A 20,396-nucleotide genomic window follows, 5' to 3' on the forward strand; every position below is an offset into this window, starting at 1 on the left:
CTCTCTCTCTCTCTCTCTCTCTCTCTCTCTCTCTCTCTCACTCTCTCTTGCTCACTCTTTCTCTCGCTCACATTTCAACATTTGGAAATAAACACACGTACATTTCCACACGTAATTCTTTTCTCTACATTCCCCACACAACAGTACAATACAACCCTGACATTTAAGGAAAGAAGTCAAGGTTAGACCCTGAACGCCTAGCTTCCCAGAGCCAGTCTGACACTAGGCGTCCACTCAGAGGGGCATTCCAAACCTCCCTGACCGCTGGACCCACAACAAAACGCCGCCTTCATCTCCACCTCTCCTCACCCGCTCTGTCACTGAACTCAGGGAGGATGTGGGATTAGCGACTGGCCTGACCGCCAGAGCGCCAAGGGACGTCGTCACCGCCAGAGCGCCAAGGGACGTCGTCACCGCCAGAGCGCCAAGGGACGTCGTCACCGCCAGAGCGCCAAGGGACGTCGTCAGAGTCCTGACCGCCAGAGCGCCAAGGGACGTCGTCAGAGTCCTGACCGCCAGAGCGCCAAGGGACGTCGTCAGAGTCCTGACCGCCAGAGCGCCAAGGGACGTCGTCACCGCCAGGAGCGCCAAGGGACGTCGTCACCGCCAGAGCGCCAAGGGACGTCGTCAGAGTCCTGACCGCCAGAGCGCCAAGGGACGTCGTCACCGCCGCCAGAGCGCCAAGGGACGTCGTCAGAGTCCTGACCGCCAGAGCGCCAAGGGACGTCGTCAGAGTCCTGACCGCCAGAGCGCCAAGGGACGTCGTCAGAGTCCTGACCGCCAGAGCGCCAAGGGACGTCGTCAGAGTCCATACCCAGTCGCCGCAGCCCTCCAGACCGCGTCAGTCAGAGAACAGAGAAAGAAATCGCAGCTTTTTAATCTTTTTTTTTTGCAATTTTCTTTTTTTCCTCTCTTTCCAATCTGCCACATTAGCATAATAGAGAAATATTCAATGTGATTTAATTAGGGGGTGTTATTGAAAAAGGAAATGATTAGACGCGTGGTCCTCTTTCACGGCTGACAGATGTGGTGGGATTGTGACGGTGCCGCTGGAGGCTTGTGCCAACGCACCCCTCAGAGAACCCACAAAGACTCAAAGGAGAGGGGAGGGGAGGAGGAGAGGTGAGGGAGGAGGAGAGGGGGGAGGTGGGGAGGGGAGGAGAGGGGGAGGAGGAGAAGAGGGGAGGAGGGAGGGGGGAGGAGAGGGGAGGAGGGGGGGGAGGGGGAGGAGCAGAGGGGGAGGAGGAATGGAGGAAGAGGAGAGGGCAGAGGGGGGGAGGTGAGGAAGGGATGACGAAAGGAGGGAGGGGGGGAGGAGAGGGAAGGAGGAGGAGAGGGGAGGAGGATGGGGAGGGGGAGGACGGAGGGGGAGGAGAAATGGAGGAGGAGGAGCGGAGGGAGGGGAGGAGGAGAGAGTGGAGGGGAAGAGGAATGGAGGAGGAAGAGAGGGGAGAGGGGGGAGGTGAGGAAGGGAGGAGGAAAGGAGGGAGGGGGAGGAGAGGGAAGGAGGAGGAGAGGGGAGGAGGGGAGGGGGGGGGAAGAGGAGAGGGGGGGAGGACTGGAGGAGGAAAGAGAGGAGGGAGGGGAGGAGGAGAGGAGGGGGGGAGGAGGAGAGAGCGGAGGGGAAGAGGAATGGAAGATGAAGAGAGGGCAGAGGAGGGGAAGAGGTGGAGGGGAGGGGAGGAGGAATGGTGGAGGGGAGGAGGAGGAGAGATGATGGCGACTCCAGGAAGACTGAGGTAGTGTTGTGTTTCACACCACAGCTGCAGACACCTGGGGCCTGCACATTGTTTTCCAGTTTGTTGTCTTTATGTGTGAAATAGTAATGATGGGATGTTTGACTGTATCTCAGAAGGCCTGTGTTTACAGCAGCTCAACATGCGAAGGCGCCAGAGTGGCCATGCAGCCTGGCAGTCTTTGATGATATTAGAGAGAGGAGAGAGGAGAGGGGTGTGAGGAGAGGGGAGTGAGGAGAGAGGAGAGGGGTATGAGGAGAGGGGAGTGAGGAGAGAGAGGAGATAGGAGAGAGGAGAGGGGTATGAGGAGAGGGGGAGTGAGGAGAGGGGTTATGAGGAGAGGGGAGTGAGGAGAGGGGAGTGAGGAGAGAGGAGAGGGGTATGAGGAGAGGGGAGTGAGGAGAGAGAGGAGATAGGAGAGAGGAGAGGGGTATGAGGAGAGGGGAGTGAGGAGAGAGAGGAGATAGGAGAGAGGAGAGGGGTGTGAGGAGAGGGGAGTGAGGAGAGAGAGGAGATAGGAGAGAGGAGAGGGGTGTGAGGAGAGGGGAGTGAGGAGAGAGAGGAGATAGGAGAGAGGAGAGGGGTGTGAGGAGAGGGGAGTGAGGAGAGAGAGGAGATAGGAGAGAGGAGAGGGGTGTGAGGAGAGGGAGTGAGGAGAGAGAGGAGATAGGAGAGAGGAGAGGGGTGTGAGGAGAGGGGAGTGAGGAGAGAGAGGAGATAGGAGAGAGGAGAGGGGTGTGAGGAGAGGGAGTGAGGAGAGAGAGGAGATAGGAGAGAGGAGAGGGGTGTGAGGAGAGGGGAGTGAGGAGAGAGAGGAGATAGGAGAGAGGTGAGGGGTGTGAGGAGAGGGGAGTGAGGAGAGAGAGGAGATAGGAGAGAGGAGAGGGGTATGAGGAGAGGGGAGTGAGGAGAGAGAGGAGATAGGAGAGAGGAGAGGGGTGTGAGGAGAGGGGTGTGAGGAGAGGGGTATGAGGAGAGGGGAGTGAGGAGAGAGAGGAGAGAGGAGAGGGGTGTGAGGAGAGGGGAGTGAGGAGAGAGAGGAGATAGGAGAGAGAGAGGGGTATGAGGAGAGGGGAGTGAGAAGAGAGAGGAGAGAGGAGAGGGGAGAGGGGTGTGAGAGAGGGGTGTGAGGAGAGGGGTATGAGGAAGGGGAGTGAGGAGAGAGAGGAGAGAGGAGAGGGGTATGAGGAGAGGGGAGTGAGGAGAGAGAGGAGATAGGAGAGAGGAGAGGGGTATGAGGAGAGGGGAGTGAGGAGAGAGGAGGAGAGGGGTATGAGGAGAGGGGAGTGCAGGAGAGAGAGGAAGATAGGAGAGAGGAGAGGGGTATGAGGAGAGGGGAGTGAGGAGAGAGAGGAGATAGGAGAGAGGAGAGGGGTATGAGGAGAGGGAGTGTGAGGAGAGAGAGGACATAGGAGAGAGGAGAGGGGTATGAGGAGAGGGGAGTGAGGAGAGAGAGGAAGATAGGAGAGAGAGGAGAGGGGTATGAGGACGAGGGGAGTGAGGAGAGAGAGGAGATAGGAGAGAGGAGAGGGGTTGTGAGGAGAGGGGAGTGAGAGAGAGAGAGCTAGGAGAGAGGAGAGGGGTGTGAGGAGAGGGGAGTGAGGAGAGAGAGGAGATAGGAGAGAGGAGAGGGGTATGAGGAGAGGGGAGTGAGGAGAGAGAGGAGATAGGAGAGGAGAGGGGTATGAGGAGAGGGGTGCAGGTGAGGAGAGAGAGGAGATTAGAGAGAGAGGAGAGGGGGTATGAGGAGAGGGGAGTGAGGAGAGAGACGGAGATAGGAGAGAGGAGAGGGGTATGAGGAGAGGGGATGTGGGGAGAGAGAGGAGATAGGACCGAGAGGAGAGGGGTATGAGGAGAGGGTGAGTGAGGAGAGACGAGGACGATAGGAGAGACGGACGAGGGGTTATGAGGAGAGGGGGTGGAGGATGAGAGAGGAGATGGAGAGTAGGTGAGGGGTATGAGGAGAGGGGAGTGAGGAGAGAGAGGAGATAGGAGAGAGGAGAGGGGTATGAGGAGAGGGGAGTGAGGAAGAGAGAGGAGAGAGGAGAGAGGAGAGGGGTATGAGGGAGAGGGGAGTGAGGAGAGAGAGGAGATAGGAGAGAGGAGAGGGGTAATGAGGAGAGGGGAGTGAGGAGAGAGACTGGCGTAGGAGGTGTGGGGAAGGGCTGACTCAGCGCTCTGGGAAGGAAACAGTGTTGTGAAACCATTGAGAAGTAATTATCAGCTAAAACTCCCCATTATCTCCTGACCTGCGCTCTGCTGCCCAACTTATTTAGTTCTTTACCCGTGGAGGGAGCGATCTGTAATCCCTTTTCATTAGGCTAAAATGAGAGCTCTTCCTCTCTCTATGTCTCTCTCTCTCTCTTTTCTTTCTCTCTCTTTCTCTTGTTTCTGTCTCCCTCTTTTCTTTTGTTCTGTCTGCCTTAAATCTCGTTGTCGCTCTTTCTCTCTCCCTCTCTCTCTCTCCGTCTCTCTCTCTCTCTCTCTCTCTCTCTCTCTCTACTCTCTCTCTCTCTCTCTCTCCCTCTCTCTCTCCCTCTCTCTCTCTCTCCCTCTCCTTGTCTCTCTCTCTCTCTCTCTCCTGGGCTTAAAGGGCAAAGAGTGGGAGTAAAACAAAAGTCTATTATTTAAGCGTGTATGGAGAACCAAGTGATGTGCTGTGTGTGCAGGTGCAGGGCGGGGGGTTACTGAAGGCTAATATATGCTCGTCCTGGCATTTGGCCACGCATACTTGCTTTCTAACGCAACACAAAGTTACAGGAAGTATCAGTTTCATACAAGAGACCCATCTGTCTGTGGAGGGTCTCTCTGCAATTCAGAGACCCAGAGCCAGGCCACAGACCAGGGAGCTGAGACCCAGAGCCAGGCCACAGACCAGGGAGCTGAGACCCAGAGCCAGGCCACAGACCAGGGAGCTGAGACCCAGAGCCAGGCCACAGACCAGGGAGCTGAGACCCAGAGCCAGGCCACAGACCAGGGAGCTGAGACCCAGAGCCAGGCCCACAGACCAGGGAGCTGAGACCCAGAGCCAGGCCACAGACCAGGGAGCTGAGACCCAGAGCCAGGCCACAGACCAGGGAGCTGAGACCCAGAGCCAGGCCACAGACCAGGGAGCTGAGACCCAGAGCCAGGCCACAGACCAGGGAGCTGAGGAGACCCAGAGCCAGGCCACAGACCAGGGAGCTGAGACCCAGAGCCAGGGCCACAGACCAGGGAGCTGAGGAGACCCAGAGCCAGGCCACAGACCAGGGATCTGAGGAGACCCAGAGCCAGGCCACAGACCAGGGATCTGAGGAGACCCAGAGCCAGGCCACAGACCAGGGATCTGAGGAGACCCAGAGCCACGGCGTTCGTTGTTCAAGGCTAATCTTGCTGGTTTGTTAGAAGCCCCAGGGACATCACATATACACAAAAACACAACACACACACTGTCCCCCAGTTTCCTCTCGGCAAAGCTGGAACAGGCAGCGAGTCAGACTCACCAAATCTCCAGGAAAAAAGGGAAGGAGATTCGTCACCAGTCCAGATGTGTTTTCTCTCAAGCTAATTTATTGTAAATCAAAACACCCTCCCTTTCTATCCACCTCCCCTACCTCTCTGTCTCAGTTTCTCTCATTCCCTCCCTCCCTCTCCTCCCTCCCTTTCTCCCTTTCTCTCTCTTCCTCTACCTCTCCATCTTTTGCTCTGTCCATCCCTCTCTCTCTTTCTCACTTTCTATTTCAATCCATCCCACTCTCTCTCTTTCTCCATCCCTCACTTTATCCCTCCTCCTCTCTCTCTCTCCATCCCTCCACCTGTCTCACTCTCTCCTTCCCCCTCCCTCCCTCTCTCTCAGAGCAGATGAGCCGACCAGACAGGAAGCTAGTGTTCCCCCAGGAGACGTTCTCCCTCATTGGGGACGCAGCAAGCTGCTGAAACAAACGACAAATCAATAATGTTCCTCACAACACCCCCAGCCTGCCTCTGTCCTCACACAGTGGCAGAGTCACCCCCAGCCTGCCTCTCTCAGAGTCACCCTCAGCCTGCCTCTCTCAGAGTCACCCCCAGCCTGCCTCTCTCAGAGTCACCCCCCAGCCTGCCTCTCTCAGAGTTACCCTCAGCCTGCCTCTCTCAGAGTCACCCCCAGCCTGCCTCTCTCCTCACAAAGTGGCAGAGTCACCCCCAGCCTGCCTGTCTTGGCACTGCAGCTCCTCCTACGTGCGAGGGCAGGCCCGACCTGGCCTGACACACTACTTCGAAGGCCCTGCTGATGTGGTCAGCTGGTGTCTGGTACCAGAGCGTCTGGGTGGGGCTGTGGCATTGCATGTGGCATGGTGTGATGATGTGTGGTGAGATACGTGTGGTGTGGCACCCACACATCCTGATTTACACGCGTGTGTGTTTGTGGGGAGGCGGGCACACATGCACATTCACTCAAACACACATCACACACACACACACCCTGCCAAACGCACACTCATTTACACATGCACGCACTCTCACACATACAAGCATCCCACACACACACAATCACTCCCCCTGCAAAAAACAACAACACACAAACCTGCCCACACACACGGAAGCTGTGACTGCAGTTCTGTGCAGTGCCCTTGGATGCATGTGTCTCTGTCCGTGGTGCTGAAACATGTGTCTCTGTCCGTGGTGCTGAAACATGTGTCTCTGTCCGTGGTGCTGAAACATGTGTCTCTGTCCGTGGTGCTGAAACATGTGTCTCTGTCCGTGGTGCTGAAACATGTGTCTCTGTCCGTGGTGCTGAAACATGTGTCTCTGTCCGTGGTGCTGAAACACGTGTCTCTGTCCGTGGTGCTGAAACATGTGTCTCTGTCCGTGGTGCTGAAACATGTGTCTCTGTCCGTGGTGCTGAAACGTGTCTCTCTTTTGTATCCGGGAGACCTGAAGCTGGGGCCTTGCTCACACACACAGATCCAGTTAACAGTCAGGCCGATCTTTTGCTCTGCAACCTGGGCATGCATAATGTACGTCCTCTCAGTGTGCTATCCACCCACACACCCTCCTGGGGATGCGTCGATAAATAATATATTATCATTATTATCATACGGTGTAACTCCAGAGTTCTGTATGACAAACTCACACCTGGAGAGTGTGTTTATGCAGAAAGAAGGTGTATTGTTGGGATTCAGGTCTTTGACAGGAAGAGGAGAGGGTCATGACCCCCCCTGCCACTTCATCCTCATCCTCCTCATCATCCTCCTCATCATCTTCCTCCTCTTCCTGCTCCTATTCCTCTTCATCCTCCTCCTCATTCTCATCCTCCTCTTCCTGCTCCTCCTCATCCTCCTCCTGCTCCTACAAATATTTATCTTCTGTGTCCTCCTCCTCCTCATCCTCCTCCTCCCTCTTATACTTCTGTTTCCACTTCTTCATCCTCCTTTTTTCTTCCCCTCCTTATCCCCCTGATCTGCTCATCCTCCCCTTCCTCCTGACCCTTCTCCTCGTCCTCCTCCAGCTCCTCCAGCTCCTCCTCCCGCCTCCTCCTTTCCCTCTTGATCCTCCTCCTAACTCTCCTGCCCCCCTCCTCCTTTCCCTCCTTCACCACCTCCCCTCCCGTCAGAGTGCAGTGCCTGTGCTTGTCTCATGAACAGTGCTCCCCTTCCTCCCTTCATCGCTGCCATCCAGCCAGGGGTGATTTACACGACCCACGTGGTGTTTCTTATGCCGACTTATTTGTGAGCACCTCAACAGAGTGAGGAGTTAGTGGGGATGGGGTTGCTGTTGGCTGGTGTCTGGCCTTTCACAGTTGATCTGCGATTAGACGACGACCCGCCAGCTATAATTACCCGTTTCGGGTTGGTACACTCCTCACAGCCTATCTCCAAGACCGCCTCCCCTTTCCCGCACTAATACACGGCTGGCATGATATCCCATAATATCCCGTCACCATGACGAGAAGGCCGCGGTGGAGGGAATTCAGTGGGTGTCGAGACGAGAACGAGAATAACTCCCAGTCAGTACGTCAGATCAAAGTTACAGTCACCGTGGAGACTGGAGGAGACTGGAGGAGACTGGAGGAGACCTTATAAGGGGGAGCACCGTGCCTTCAGTGGAAGGAGGGAGACTGTACAAGTCTCAAGTCCTGTGGGTGTTTGTGCGTGCATGTGTGTGTGTGCATGTGTGCATGTGTGTGCATGCGTGCATGTGTGTATACATGTGTGTGCAAGCATGTGTGTGTTTTCCGTGCGTTTGTTTGCGTATGTTTGCTTGCATGTATTTGTTGGTGTGCATGTGCGTGTGTATATATGTGTGTGTGTGTGGTTGTCTGGTGGGAGGACAATGGGACCAGGAAAAGTATACAGAATGGAGGTGATCTGTTTTTATTAGCTGTCTGAAGTCGCCTAGCTGGAGCACCATCTGTGCTGAGTCTCAAACTAGAGCCCTTACACACAGACACACACATCACACACACTCATGCACACCACACGTAATACACACACACACATACACACATGGCAAATGCTGCTGCAGAAGCCTGCTCCTCTGCCCTGCTGCTTCTCTGCTTCTTGTGTTTACAGTGTAGATATAATGAGGAGAGACAGGAGCGTTTATTCAACCAAGGGTCTCCCCAACCCTGCTACACACTCTCACACGCACGCACAACCCTGCTACACACTCTCACACACACACACAACCCTGCTACACACTCTCACACGCACAACCCTGCTACACACTCTCACACACACACACAACCCTGCTACACACTCTCACACGCACAACCCTGCTACACACTCTCACACACACACACAATCCTGCTACACACTCTCACACACACACACAACCCTGCTACACACTCTCACACGCACAACCCTGCTACACACTCTCACACACACACACAACCCTGCTACACACTCTCACACACCCAACCCTGCTACACACTCTCTCAAACACACACACACAAACCTGACACACACTCTCTCTCACACACACACATACTCTTACACACACAACCCTGCTATATACATTCTCACACACCCAACCCTGCTACACACTCTCACACACACACTCACACATAACCCTGCTACACACACACAAACCTGCTACACACTCTCTCTCACACACACACACATACTCTCACACACAACCCTGCTAAACACTCTCACACACACAACCCTGCTACACACTCTCTCACACACACACACAGACAGACAAACAGTCTCAGACAGGCTCTCACACACACACATACACAGACACACACATGCTAACATACATGAGAAAAAAACATTATTATGCATTCTCACTAGTTCTAGTTAGGTAAGTATGTTACTAGTTGGAGGCAACGGGGGACGGGTTGTTTCCATCCTTATTCTATAAGTATAACTTATTTTAGAGTTCTTTCCCCTGGAACAGATTTCATGTTCCAACTGAGGGGGGCTGTCGCTGTCTTGGTGTGTGGGGCTGCATCAAATACCCCTTTTTTACTTTGTTAAATTGCTGCACCAGTCCACACTTGACCGGTGGGGATCTCATTCTATTATGACTGTAACTGTTAGCTGCTCCTGGAATTCTCTAATCCCTGCTCTCCTCTCTCTGTCCCCCCCCCCCCCACACATTTCCTTGTGGTGTGGGGGGTTTGAGCTGTCAGCACCTGCCTGGTCAACGGTCGGCCAACGCTGGACCTGGTCGCGAGTCTCCCGGTCCTGTCCTACATCTATAAAGTTGAACAATGGATTTTGGTGTTTCAAAACCCATTGACACTGTATGACTATGTTCGACACAGACACATTCACTCTCTCACACACTCGCTCTCATACACTCCCACACACATGCACACACACACTCTCTCACACGCACACACACACTCTCTCACACACACACTCTTTCTCCCCCACACACACACACAAAGCACAGGCACATGCACACAAGAGCACACACAGACACTCTCACTCTCATACACAAACTCTCTCTCATACACACACACACACACACACACACACACTCTCTCTCTCTTATATACACACACACACACACACACTCTCTCTCTCTCACACACACACACACACACACACACTCTCTCTCTCTTATACACACACACACACGCTCTCTCTCTCTCATACACACACACTCTCTCTCTCTCATACACACACACACTCTCTCTCTCTCTCATACACACACACACACACACACTCTCTCTCATACACACACACACACTCTCTCTCTCTCTCTCTCTCTCTCACACACACACACACACACACACACTCTCTCTCTCTCATACACACACACACACACTCTCTCTCTCTCACACACACACTCTCTCTCTCTCACACACACACAGCCACAGATGAAGCATGAGGGGAAGTCATGTTGACGAGCCAGAAGTTCAGAGCAGCGCAGATACAGTCACTGCCCCCCCCCCCCCCCACACACACACACACACACACATGCACACACGCTCAAACATACACAGATACAGTACCACACACTACGCTGCCTCCAATCAGCAAAATTAATGTGATCAGTCCTGTAGGTCATCCATTACAATCCCTGCCTAATAAGTCTCTTTCTGCTGCGCCTGTTTCTGGGCTCCTCAGAGCGGCTCCTCCATTGTTACTGGACTCATTGTTAACAGGGTCTTTTGTACTGCCGAGCATTCAGCCATAGTGGGCTTTCTCTCCCTGCATCCTTCATCATTAGGCCCCCAACACTGCTGCAAACAGACCAGACCCTCTACCTTCCTGGGGGCTCCGTCGCTTTCTCTCTCTCTCCTGCTTGTTCTTGTGTCTTTCTTTCTTTTTATCTTGTTATTTTGCTCTCTCTTTCTCTTTCTCTCTTTCTCTCCTCCTCTCACCCCCTCTCTCCTCCTCTCACCCCCTCTCTCCTCCTCTTACCCCCTCTCTCCTCCTCTTACATTTACATTTACATTTAGTCATTTAGCAGACGCTCTTATCCAGAGCGACTTACAGTAAGTACAGGGACATTCCCCCGAGGCAAGTAGGGTGAAGTGCCTTGCCCAAGGACACAACGTCAATTGGCATGACCAGGAATCGAACTGGCAACCTTCGGATTTACTAGCCCGACTCCCTCACCGCTCAGCCAACTGACTCCCTACTCTTACCCCCTCTCTCCTCCTCTCACCCCCTCTCTCCCCCTTTCACCCCCTCTCTCCTCCCTCCTTACCCCATCCTCTCCTCCTCTCACCCCCTCTCACCTCCTCTCACCCCCTCTCTTCCCCCTCTCTTCCCGCTCTCCCTCCCGCTCTCTCTCCCCCTTTCTCATACAGCCATGTCATCTCTGTGCCTCCCCTCCCCCCCTCCTCCCGCCCCTCGTGGTGACCAGGGGAACAGCGTGTGTCTGCTGGCCCCAGTAGACTCCCAGGCCTGGCCTGAAGCTTCGGCTCTCTAGCCGCCTCACGGCAAGTCCAGGAGGTCTCCCCGCAGAGGGACGCGGGGCTGCAGACCCAGGGCTCTGGGGCCGTGCCGGCTGAGAGGTGGCTGTCCAACCCGGGCCTGCGATGGCCGTGACGTCATCCAGCGCCTCGACTGAGTGGCTCCTCAGAAGGTGTAACGCTAACGCTAAAGAGCCCCTGTTTCTCCTCACCCTCTCTCCCTCCCTGCAGCCTGACCTCTGGCTGCATACTGGATGGGGCGCATTTCATTTGGCTTTTCGACCGCGTCTCACGTGACCCCTTCTCTCTCTGAGATTGAAGTGGAGGATTGTGGCAGGAGGGGGGAGGGATTGATACATAAATTCAACCGTGTTAGGCATTAGGCATGCATATAGAGACACATTATGAGCTAAATATTCATAATGTACATCCCTTAATTGCAACATTAAACAAACTGTAAACATAATTACATAGAGGGGGAAATCCTGAATGTATTCCATCAACGATACAGAGCAGCTATCTAGAGATGACTGTTAGATCGTGTTAGATATTCAGAGACTGGGTTGACGTTCTTCCTTTTCCTGTTGAATACTGTCCTCTGGAAGGATTCATGATGAAATGGATGAGAAGTCCTGCTGATGTCTCTGTTTGTCTGTCTGTCTGTCTGCCTCTCTCTCTCTCTCTCTCTCTCTCTCTCTCTCTCTCTCTCTCTCTCTCTCTCTCTCTCTCTCTCTCTCTCTCTCTCTCTCTCTCTCTGCCTCTTTCTTCTCTCTCTCTCTCTCTCCCCCTCTCTCCCTCCCCCTCTCCCTCCCTCCCTCCTTCCCTCTCTCTCTCTCTCTCTCCCCCTCCCTCCCTCCCTCCCTCCCTCCCTCCCTCCCTCCCTCTCTCTCTCTCTCTCTCTCTCTCTCTCTCTCTCTCTCTCTCCCTCCCTCCTGTCCGTGCCGATAGATCTTCTGGTTTGGTTAGTGGATCTGGCCATGCTCTCGGCAGCCGATCCTGCAATTAAAATGTCCCCATAGCCGTCAGCACAGCTTGTCATTGCTGCTCGGGCGTCGTTTGAAACAGCACACAGTCAATGAGAAGGGATCTGGCACAAGGAGAAGAGACCTGGAGGGACTGCTCTTTGTGTACTCCGACTCTGCTTCTGAGCGTAACTGAGGCTGGAGCAGAGTTGGAGTAAAGAGACTTGTCGAGTCGAGAAGGCTGAACTCGGTTGTTTGTTGCTACGTCTTGGCAGGTGAAGACAGATTCTGCACCTCCTGTGGGACCAATTCTGCACTTCCTGTTACAGATTCTGCACTTCCAGTAAAAAAATCTGTATATCCTGTGTTTCAGACTCTTTACTTCCTGTTATAAATTCTGCACATCATGTGTACACATTCTGCATTTCCTGCACACAAAAAAATGCTGGGTTATTTTTTCTACCCAAACTATGGATTGAGCCTGTTGGGTCATTTTGTTGGGTTATTTACATGGTGCTGGGTAGTTGTATGTGCTTCCTTCTATGTTTGCTATACAGCTTGTTCAGGTAATGCTAGCTAGGCATTAGCTAAGTATTTTAGATTTAACTATAAGTAAACATGACTATAACAATAACCCATTTATGAGGTCAAATTAACCCAGCCCCTCTGGTCAATATGACCCATATTTGGGTTGAATGGTCAACCCAACATGCTGGGTTAGTTTAACCCAACGTATGTTCTGTCCTATATTTAACCAGCCGCTGGGTTGAACCAAAACTGAGTTGTTTTCAACCCAGCATTTTTGTGTGTGTGTTACAGATTGTGAACTTCCTGTGTTACAAATTCTGCACTTCCTGTACATATTTGACCTGTCATGTGTCCACAGGACCTTGTGGCTGTCCCTGTGATCCCAGGATCATTACGAAGGCACGGCAAAGGGCAAAGATCCCATCATTCAACTTCATCCACATCCCATAATTCAACATAACCCACATCCCATAATTCAACATAATCCACATCCATTCACTGGTCTCCGGGGCGTTGCTGCCTTGAGAGGAGTTGATATGCCTGGAGGTCATATCCCTCTTTATGAAAGCATCATAACCCATCATCACGCCTAACAGACTGCTACCGTACTGTACATTATCTGAGTTTAGAGGCCACGCCTAACAGACTGCTACCGTACTGTACATTATCTGAGCTTAGAGGCCACGCCTAACAGACTGCTACCGTACTGTACATGCACCCTGCTTGAACTAAACTGTCACCATGCCATGATTCATCGTCGTTTTTTATTAACATACAGGTGAGGCATTTGTTTGTCAAACGGTTGAGATGTCAAGGTGTTAATGATTTTTTCACTGGGTAGGACCGAACCCAGATTGATCCCAGCTTGTTTTCATCCTGGCATCATTAGGTGTTCATTTTCACCTTGTGTCTTCCCGCTCTCTCTAAACCGTCTCCTAGGTGATAGATCCCTGAGGCTTTTACTGCGCACGGCTCATTTCAAAGTGTTAATTTAACGTCTCATGAGAGCGGACCCATATAAACACTATGTTTTACATTAACACTGTGAATCTTGCTGTGTGTGTGTGTGTGTGTGTGTGTGTGTGTGTGTGTGTGTGTGTGTGTGTGTGTGTGTGTTCCTGGTCTCACTAAATGGTCTCCTAGGTGATGGGTCTCTGGAGACTGTGGTGTGTGTCTGATCCAGGGTTCTCTATACAACACCTCCCCTGAAGATCCAGACATGGCTCTTCCCCAGAATGCACTGCAACAACTGCTCACCTTACTGAGTGGGATCATTTCATTTTCAGATTTCAAATCAAGTTGGACTTGACTTCAGTATAAAAAGCTCCTCTAGCGACTTAGGTAAATGACACGTTATTTAAACAGATCTTATCGAGGGAAATGTTCTTATTACGCAGGGCGCAATTAGTCTAATTTACTTGTTTTAAGCACAAGCAAGCTCGTGACTAATATTTTGGCGCTTTAATTCGATCGGGCATTTTTGCCCTGTATGCATCTGCTGCAGCAACACAAACCAGTAACTTTTTTTTTATTTCACTGATCCATGTTATTGGTTCCCAGTCCACTGACAGGCTATTAATCTTGGATGTTTTCCTTCACGTAGCACTATCAGCGTTTAAATTAGTAGTCTGCCTTTGTGTCCCCACTTTAGCATGAAATTGAGCATCATTGTTATATTCATCATGTTTAAACTCCTTATCTGTCGCTCGGCGGTGCACAGCGCTCAGAGACAGCTCCTCTCCTGGAGGACGTGGCTAAAGGTGATGTCTCGCTGTAAAAGGCAACGTGAATCTGCTCACAGGCCAATTGGAGTTGTTGGTTCACTCCACATGTTTCCGGGCTGTTTGATGGTAATACCGGCTTTTCTATGACACCGCTCCGGGAGGAATATGGGATCACTTCCCTGTCTGTACATGCCGGACTTCTTCTTCCTTTTATCCCTTGTTCAAAATCCAGTTCTCCTTCCAAGGGTCTGTTTTGTACAGGACCTGGACAGGTCTTAGAATGCTAACACTCTCTGTAATTGCTATGGAAACGTCCAGGGGAATCCCATGCATTGATTCACGGTCATGTTTACGCAATCAATGTTTGTGTCTTTGTCAATCCGCTCTGATTTAATTGGATGGGTTTTCTTTTTACTGATACCTGTATTCCCCTGTCCTCTCTGGATGACATCTCTACTTCCTGGTACCATCCAGGAAGCACCCAGCTCAGCTGGGGTGAGGCCGGGTGAGTGACAGCTCCCTCCAAAGAGATTCGATTGGACACACGAGGCATGAAAGCTCCCTGAACTCCGAGCTGACATTTGAGGGGGGGGGGGGGGGGGGGTGGGGGGGGAGGGGAGCAGAGAGAGGAGGGATGCAGAGAGAGGCGGAGAGAGAGAGAGAGAGAGAGAGAGAGAGAGAGAGAGAGAGAGAGAGAGAGAGAGAGAGGGGCAGACAAACAGGGACATCAGCAGGACCTCTCATCCAGTTCATCATGAAAAGGAAGAACGTCAACCCAGTCTCTGAATATCTAACACGATCTAACAGTCATCTCTAGATAGCTGCTCTGTATCGCTGATGGAATACATTCAGGATTTCCCCCTCTGTGTAATTATGTTTACAGTTTGTTTAATGTTGCAATTAAGGGATGTACATTATGAATATTTAGCTCATAATGTGTCTCCATACGCATGCCTAATGGCCTAACAATGTTGAATTTATGTATCAATCCCTCCCCCCCTCCTGCCGCAATCCTCCACTTCTATCTCAGAGAGAGAAGGGGTCACGTGAGACGTGGTCGAAAAGCCAAATGAAACGCGCCCCATCCAGCATGCAGCCAGAGGTCAGGCTGCAGGAGGCTTTGTACAAGGACAAACCCGCCATAAATCTGAGCAAGGGGGTGAAAGCGGTTAAAAATGAATAAAGTCTCTGTAGATGACAGATAAAGCATCTCCAGACTATAACAGATCGGCTCCAGGAGAATCACCTACACCAACGCCCCCGAAATTCCATTTTGTCACTCCGATAAGAGACAAGTGATAGGAGATTGCCATCTGTGTCAACACAAACTAAATTAAAAATGTGGAGACTTAAGATTCGATACTATCTACCCACACATAATGCAATTTATTCTGCTAACATTACATGTTTAACTTCTGAGGTTATGGATAAGATGGGGGGGTGGGGAGGTCGATTTTGATTCGTAGTAGGGGAAAGGCAAAGTTATTTACAAGGACAACGCTTGCAGTCTTACTGACTGCTAACCAGGGTATTACTGGGCTGGTGTTGTATTTTTCAATCCTATGATCCAAGATGATAGAACCATTTGTGGACAATTAAGGGTGAGGAAGGAGAGCGCCAAGAATCCAAGGTTTTTATAAACAACATCAATTTCTGTGTAGCGGGGTTTACATTGTCCAGGCAACCAAAACGATGCCCTGTGTTCGGACAGAAGAGGAGTCAACTGGACACTCAATTAATATTAACCAAATATACTGGACTACAGAGCAAGGGGGAGAAGGAGAGAGCAGGGAGAGAGCAAGGAGGAGAAGGGGAGAGCAGGGAGAGAGCAAGAGAGAGCAAACTGTCACCTGAGAGAAAACAACCAATCAGATCCCCATCTTGACTCTGACTGATCAGCTAAACGACCATCAAGGCAACAAAATGTCACACAATGAGATGTGACACATTTTACATTCACATTTATTCATTTAGCAGACACTTTTATCCAAAGCAACTTCCAAGAGAGCTTTACAAAAAGTGCATAGGTCACTGATCATAAACATTGCGGGTAGCCAAAACATGAGGCAAAAGTCCATCCAGCAAGTCTCTAACATGTAGGAGGTGGGGATAGGGTGTCTCCGAGCCTGAGAGAGGAAGATACTGCGCAGACAGAGAGACTGGGTGTGCTCTAATGTCTGCTGGAGGTATGTGGTTTAGGCTTGTCGTTAGCATTCTACATTAATCCAAGAAGAAGAAATATAATAATGAGAGGCGAAGAAATGAAATGCCAATTAACTGTGGGGTTAGACGCACGTCTTCTCAGTCAAATGAAAAGATTTCGAATGGAAAAGAAATGGATGTGTTTGTGTGTAGGCCGTAGTTTGATACAGACATTCGATATTTCGGATGTGAACTTACAGACTGAGCCAGGATAAATATCCTCCTGGTAAATAAATCTCTAATGATGATTTATTAAGATAATAAACTGGATGGAGCACAATGCCCTCACAGTTAAATGACGAGCTACAATTGAGCGAATTTTTGTTGTTGTTGAGGTCAGTTTAATGATAGCAGAAGCTTGTTATCAACAGACTATTAAGATGGTTTTGCATGGCAGCATTTTGCCAGACATTTGGACGCATAAGTGATTACATCCAGTAAAAAATGCTGGACATGAGCCCAATCTGGGAAATCAGCTTAATGCGTCCAGATTCACCCCTTCAACCAATGACAAAGTGCAAAAGAGTAACCCAATTCAAATTAGGTCAGCGTTTATTATATTTATGATAAATCATTTGTTAGTTAAAATAATATAATAATAATATAACAGACTACTATTTTAAATACATGCCAAATATTCCAATACAATGATCAGCTACAAAAACAAACATCAGCTTTACATCAGCGAACATACAGGCAGTATTAGTCGCAGGTACGGCAAAACCAAGACAGCAAATAAATTATAGTCCTAAACACACAATTGTCTCTCGTTGGGAACATTTCGACATTTCACAGCAAACGCATGAACAACAAACTTCAGTAAAGAGCATGGGAGGTGGGCCACTAAGGAGCAGGGCTCTTCACAAGTCATCTATCAGATGCAGGGCAGATTTTAATGAGCTTGTTAGAGAGCGGGCCTTCATCAAAGCCAGCCACACTCCTCCGGGTCTCCCCTGGTGCATTGTGGGAAGGGAGAGGTCCGGCCCAGGCCTGGCTGGGCTCCTGGGCTCGGCTGAAGGTGGATCCATCGCATGTAGAAGCCCCGCACTCGTCTTTTCCATGGAAAGTTAAAAAAGAAGGGATGAAAAGAATCCTCTCTCTCTCTCTCTCTCTCTCTCTCTCTCCCTCTCTCTCCCTCTCTCTCCCTCTCTCTCTCTCTCTCTCTCTCTCTCTCTCTGCCTCGTCAACTCACGGTATCGGTCTGAGCTGAGGGAATCAATACCTGTAGAACCAGTGTTTTAGGGGGTGTGCCCTCCCCTCCTCCTCCACACACACACACACACACACACACACGCAAACACACAAACAAACACACACACACATTTATGTGAGATGGTGTGTTGTGATGTCTGCCCACGCACCTCTGTGTGGAGTTATTGATCAACATCACTGCTTTCTGACCCTGTGATTGCTCCTCTCCACTCCTCACCAGCCTGAAGATGGTGAGGAATGTTCCTGACCCCCCTCCTCATCCCCCCATCCCCCCCCACCCCCCCCCCCCTCCCAGACCACAAAGCCCCCCAGCTCAGGCTTCTGTCCGTGGGCCCAGTGGGGGAGGGTCTTCTGAAGGAGCCTCGCAGAATGTAGCACTCCTCATTGGACGAGTGAGTTCTGCTTTGTTTGATTGGCAGTCTGCACAACCGCCATGCTAACAATGAAAGTTGTTATGGTAGGACGTGATGTTTTATTCTAAATGCTGTGTGTGAGTGCGAGTGTGAGTGTAAGTGTGTGTGTGTGTGTGTGTGTGTGTGTGTGTGTGTGTGTGTGTGTGTGTAAGTGTGTGTGCGTGTGTGTGTGTGTGTGTGCGTGTGTGTGTGTGTGTGTGTGTGTGTGTTGTGTAGTGTGTGTGTGTCGTGTGTGTGTGTTGTGTGTGTGTTTTGTGTGTTGTGTGTGTGTGTGTGTGTGTAAGTGTGGTGTGTGTGTGTGTAAGTGTGAGTGTGTGTGTGTGTGTGTGTAAGTGTGTGTGGTGTGTGTGTGTGTGTAAGTGTGGTAGTGTGTGTGTGGTGTGTGTGTGTGTGTAAGTGTGTGTGTGTAGTGTTGTGTGTGTGTGTGTGTGTAAGTGTGTGTGTGTAGTGTGTGTAAGTGTGTGTTGTGTGTAAGTGTTGTGTGTGTGTGGTGTGTAAGGGTGTGTGTGTGTGTGTGTGTGTGTGTAAGTGTGTGTGTGTGTGTGTAAGTGTGTGTGTGTAGTGTGTGTAGTGTGTGTGTGTGTCTAAGTGTGTGTGTGTGTAAGTGTGTGTGGGTAGTGAAGTGTGTAGTGTGTGTGTGTAAGTGTGTGTGGTGTGTGTGTGTGTAAGTGTGTGTGTGTGTGTGTAAGTGTGTGTGTGTGTGTGTGTAAGTGTGTGTGTGTGTGTGTGTGTGTGTAAGTGTGTGTGTGTAAGTGTGTGTGTGTGTGTAAGTGTGTGTTGTGTGTGTGTGTAAGTGTGTGTGTGTGTGGTGTGTGTGTGTGTGTGTAAGTGTTGTGTGTGTAAGTGTGTGGTTGTGTGTGTGTGTGTATGTGTGTGTGCAATGTGTGTGTTGTAAGTGTGTGTGTGTGTGTAAGTGTGTGTGTGTGTGTGTGTAAGTGTGTGTGTGTGTGTGTGTGTGTGTGTGTAAGTGTGTTGTGTGTGTAAGTGTGTGTGTGTGTGTGTGTGTGTGTGTGTGTGTGTGTGTAAGTGTGTGTGTGTGTGTGTGTGTGTGTGTGTGTGGTAAAATCCTCCAATTTGGATGACAGAGAGGCAGAGCTGCTTTGTTCTAAATGAGCTCCCCAGAGTGGAGAGTCATCCCAGTCCTTATCCCCCCTGAAGGTATGTACAACACAAAGCTGGCTACACCCACACACACACAGGCCACGGATACACACACAGGCACACACTTACCACCCACACACACCACATGCATACACATGCACACAGATACCCACACATACACATACACACAGCCACGAATACACACACAGCCACACACATCCACACACACACAGCCACACACATCCACACACACACACAGACACATGTACACAGGCAACGGACACACACGCTACGCACAGACACACCAATGCATGCAGAGCCGCAGGGCACACGCAAATAGACCACGTCCACACCCACACAAACACACACGCACACACAAGCCTCTTTGCATAGATTTAAATATAGTCCTCATCTAAATTGCTTTCACATCATCGTAACTCTGATTCCACAGCTCAGCTCTGAGTCACAGTGATATTGAGGTCTTTCAGGGTGCTAACACGCTAACATGCTAACCACACCACAGACCGAGTAGAGTAGTACATCCTAAATGAGGTGACAGAAGGTCTTTAAATTCTTCACAACCTTTGCTCAAACAAACCAATTGTTTACAAGACCGCTAATTAATTCATCAGTCTTAATTACAGGAGATTTACAACGCTTGGAAGGCAATCATGGACCCACAGTGTGTTTTACCTGTGAGCAGAGCAGAAATCGCAAATTCAGAAGCTAACACGCCTAATAAGCTTCCACTCTAACCCACAGATGAGAAATGAACACAGAGAGAGGAAATGGAGGGAAAGTGATTTAATTGACTGACAGGGTTAAGTCAACAAACACACCCACACAGAGGCAAACCAAACACAGGCTTACGTAAGTACACATATGAACGTACAGAAGTCCCAGTGTCTGCCCACACCCACAAAACACACACACACACACGTACACACATACACGCTCACACGCACTCACACACGTACACTCACACGGACACATATGCACGCTCTCACACACACTCACGCGCACCCTCACACACGCTCATGAATAGACCACGTCAACAGCGAACACCTCAGTAAGAGTGCCCAAAACACTTTGCTCAGGGGTAGAGCCATTGTTATTCAGCCCATCACAGCCTTGTCTGAACACACCCATTCAGAGGGAGAGCTGGAGGAGGGCACAGCACA

The 20,396-nt window shown here is 50.8% G+C and overlaps 1 protein-coding gene across 1 annotated transcript; it reads left to right on the plus strand.

Moving 5' to 3' along the window:
- Positions 1 to 330: 330 nt before the first annotated feature.
- On the plus strand, positions 331 to 4,957 carry LOC136938381 (uncharacterized; the record flags this gene model as incomplete). Its single annotated transcript, XM_067231671.1, has 2 exons — positions 331 to 844; positions 4,556 to 4,957. Coding segments are annotated over 2 exons (916 nt in total), but the record flags the coding sequence as incomplete, so codon positions are not given.
- Positions 4,958 to 20,396: the final 15,439 nt, after the last annotated feature.

Source organism: Osmerus mordax (assembly GCF_038355195.1).
Source record: "Osmerus mordax isolate fOsmMor3 chromosome 6 unlocalized genomic scaffold, fOsmMor3.pri SUPER_6_unloc_1, whole genome shotgun sequence".
NCBI lineage: Eukaryota > Metazoa > Chordata > Actinopteri > Osmeriformes > Osmeridae > Osmerus > Osmerus mordax.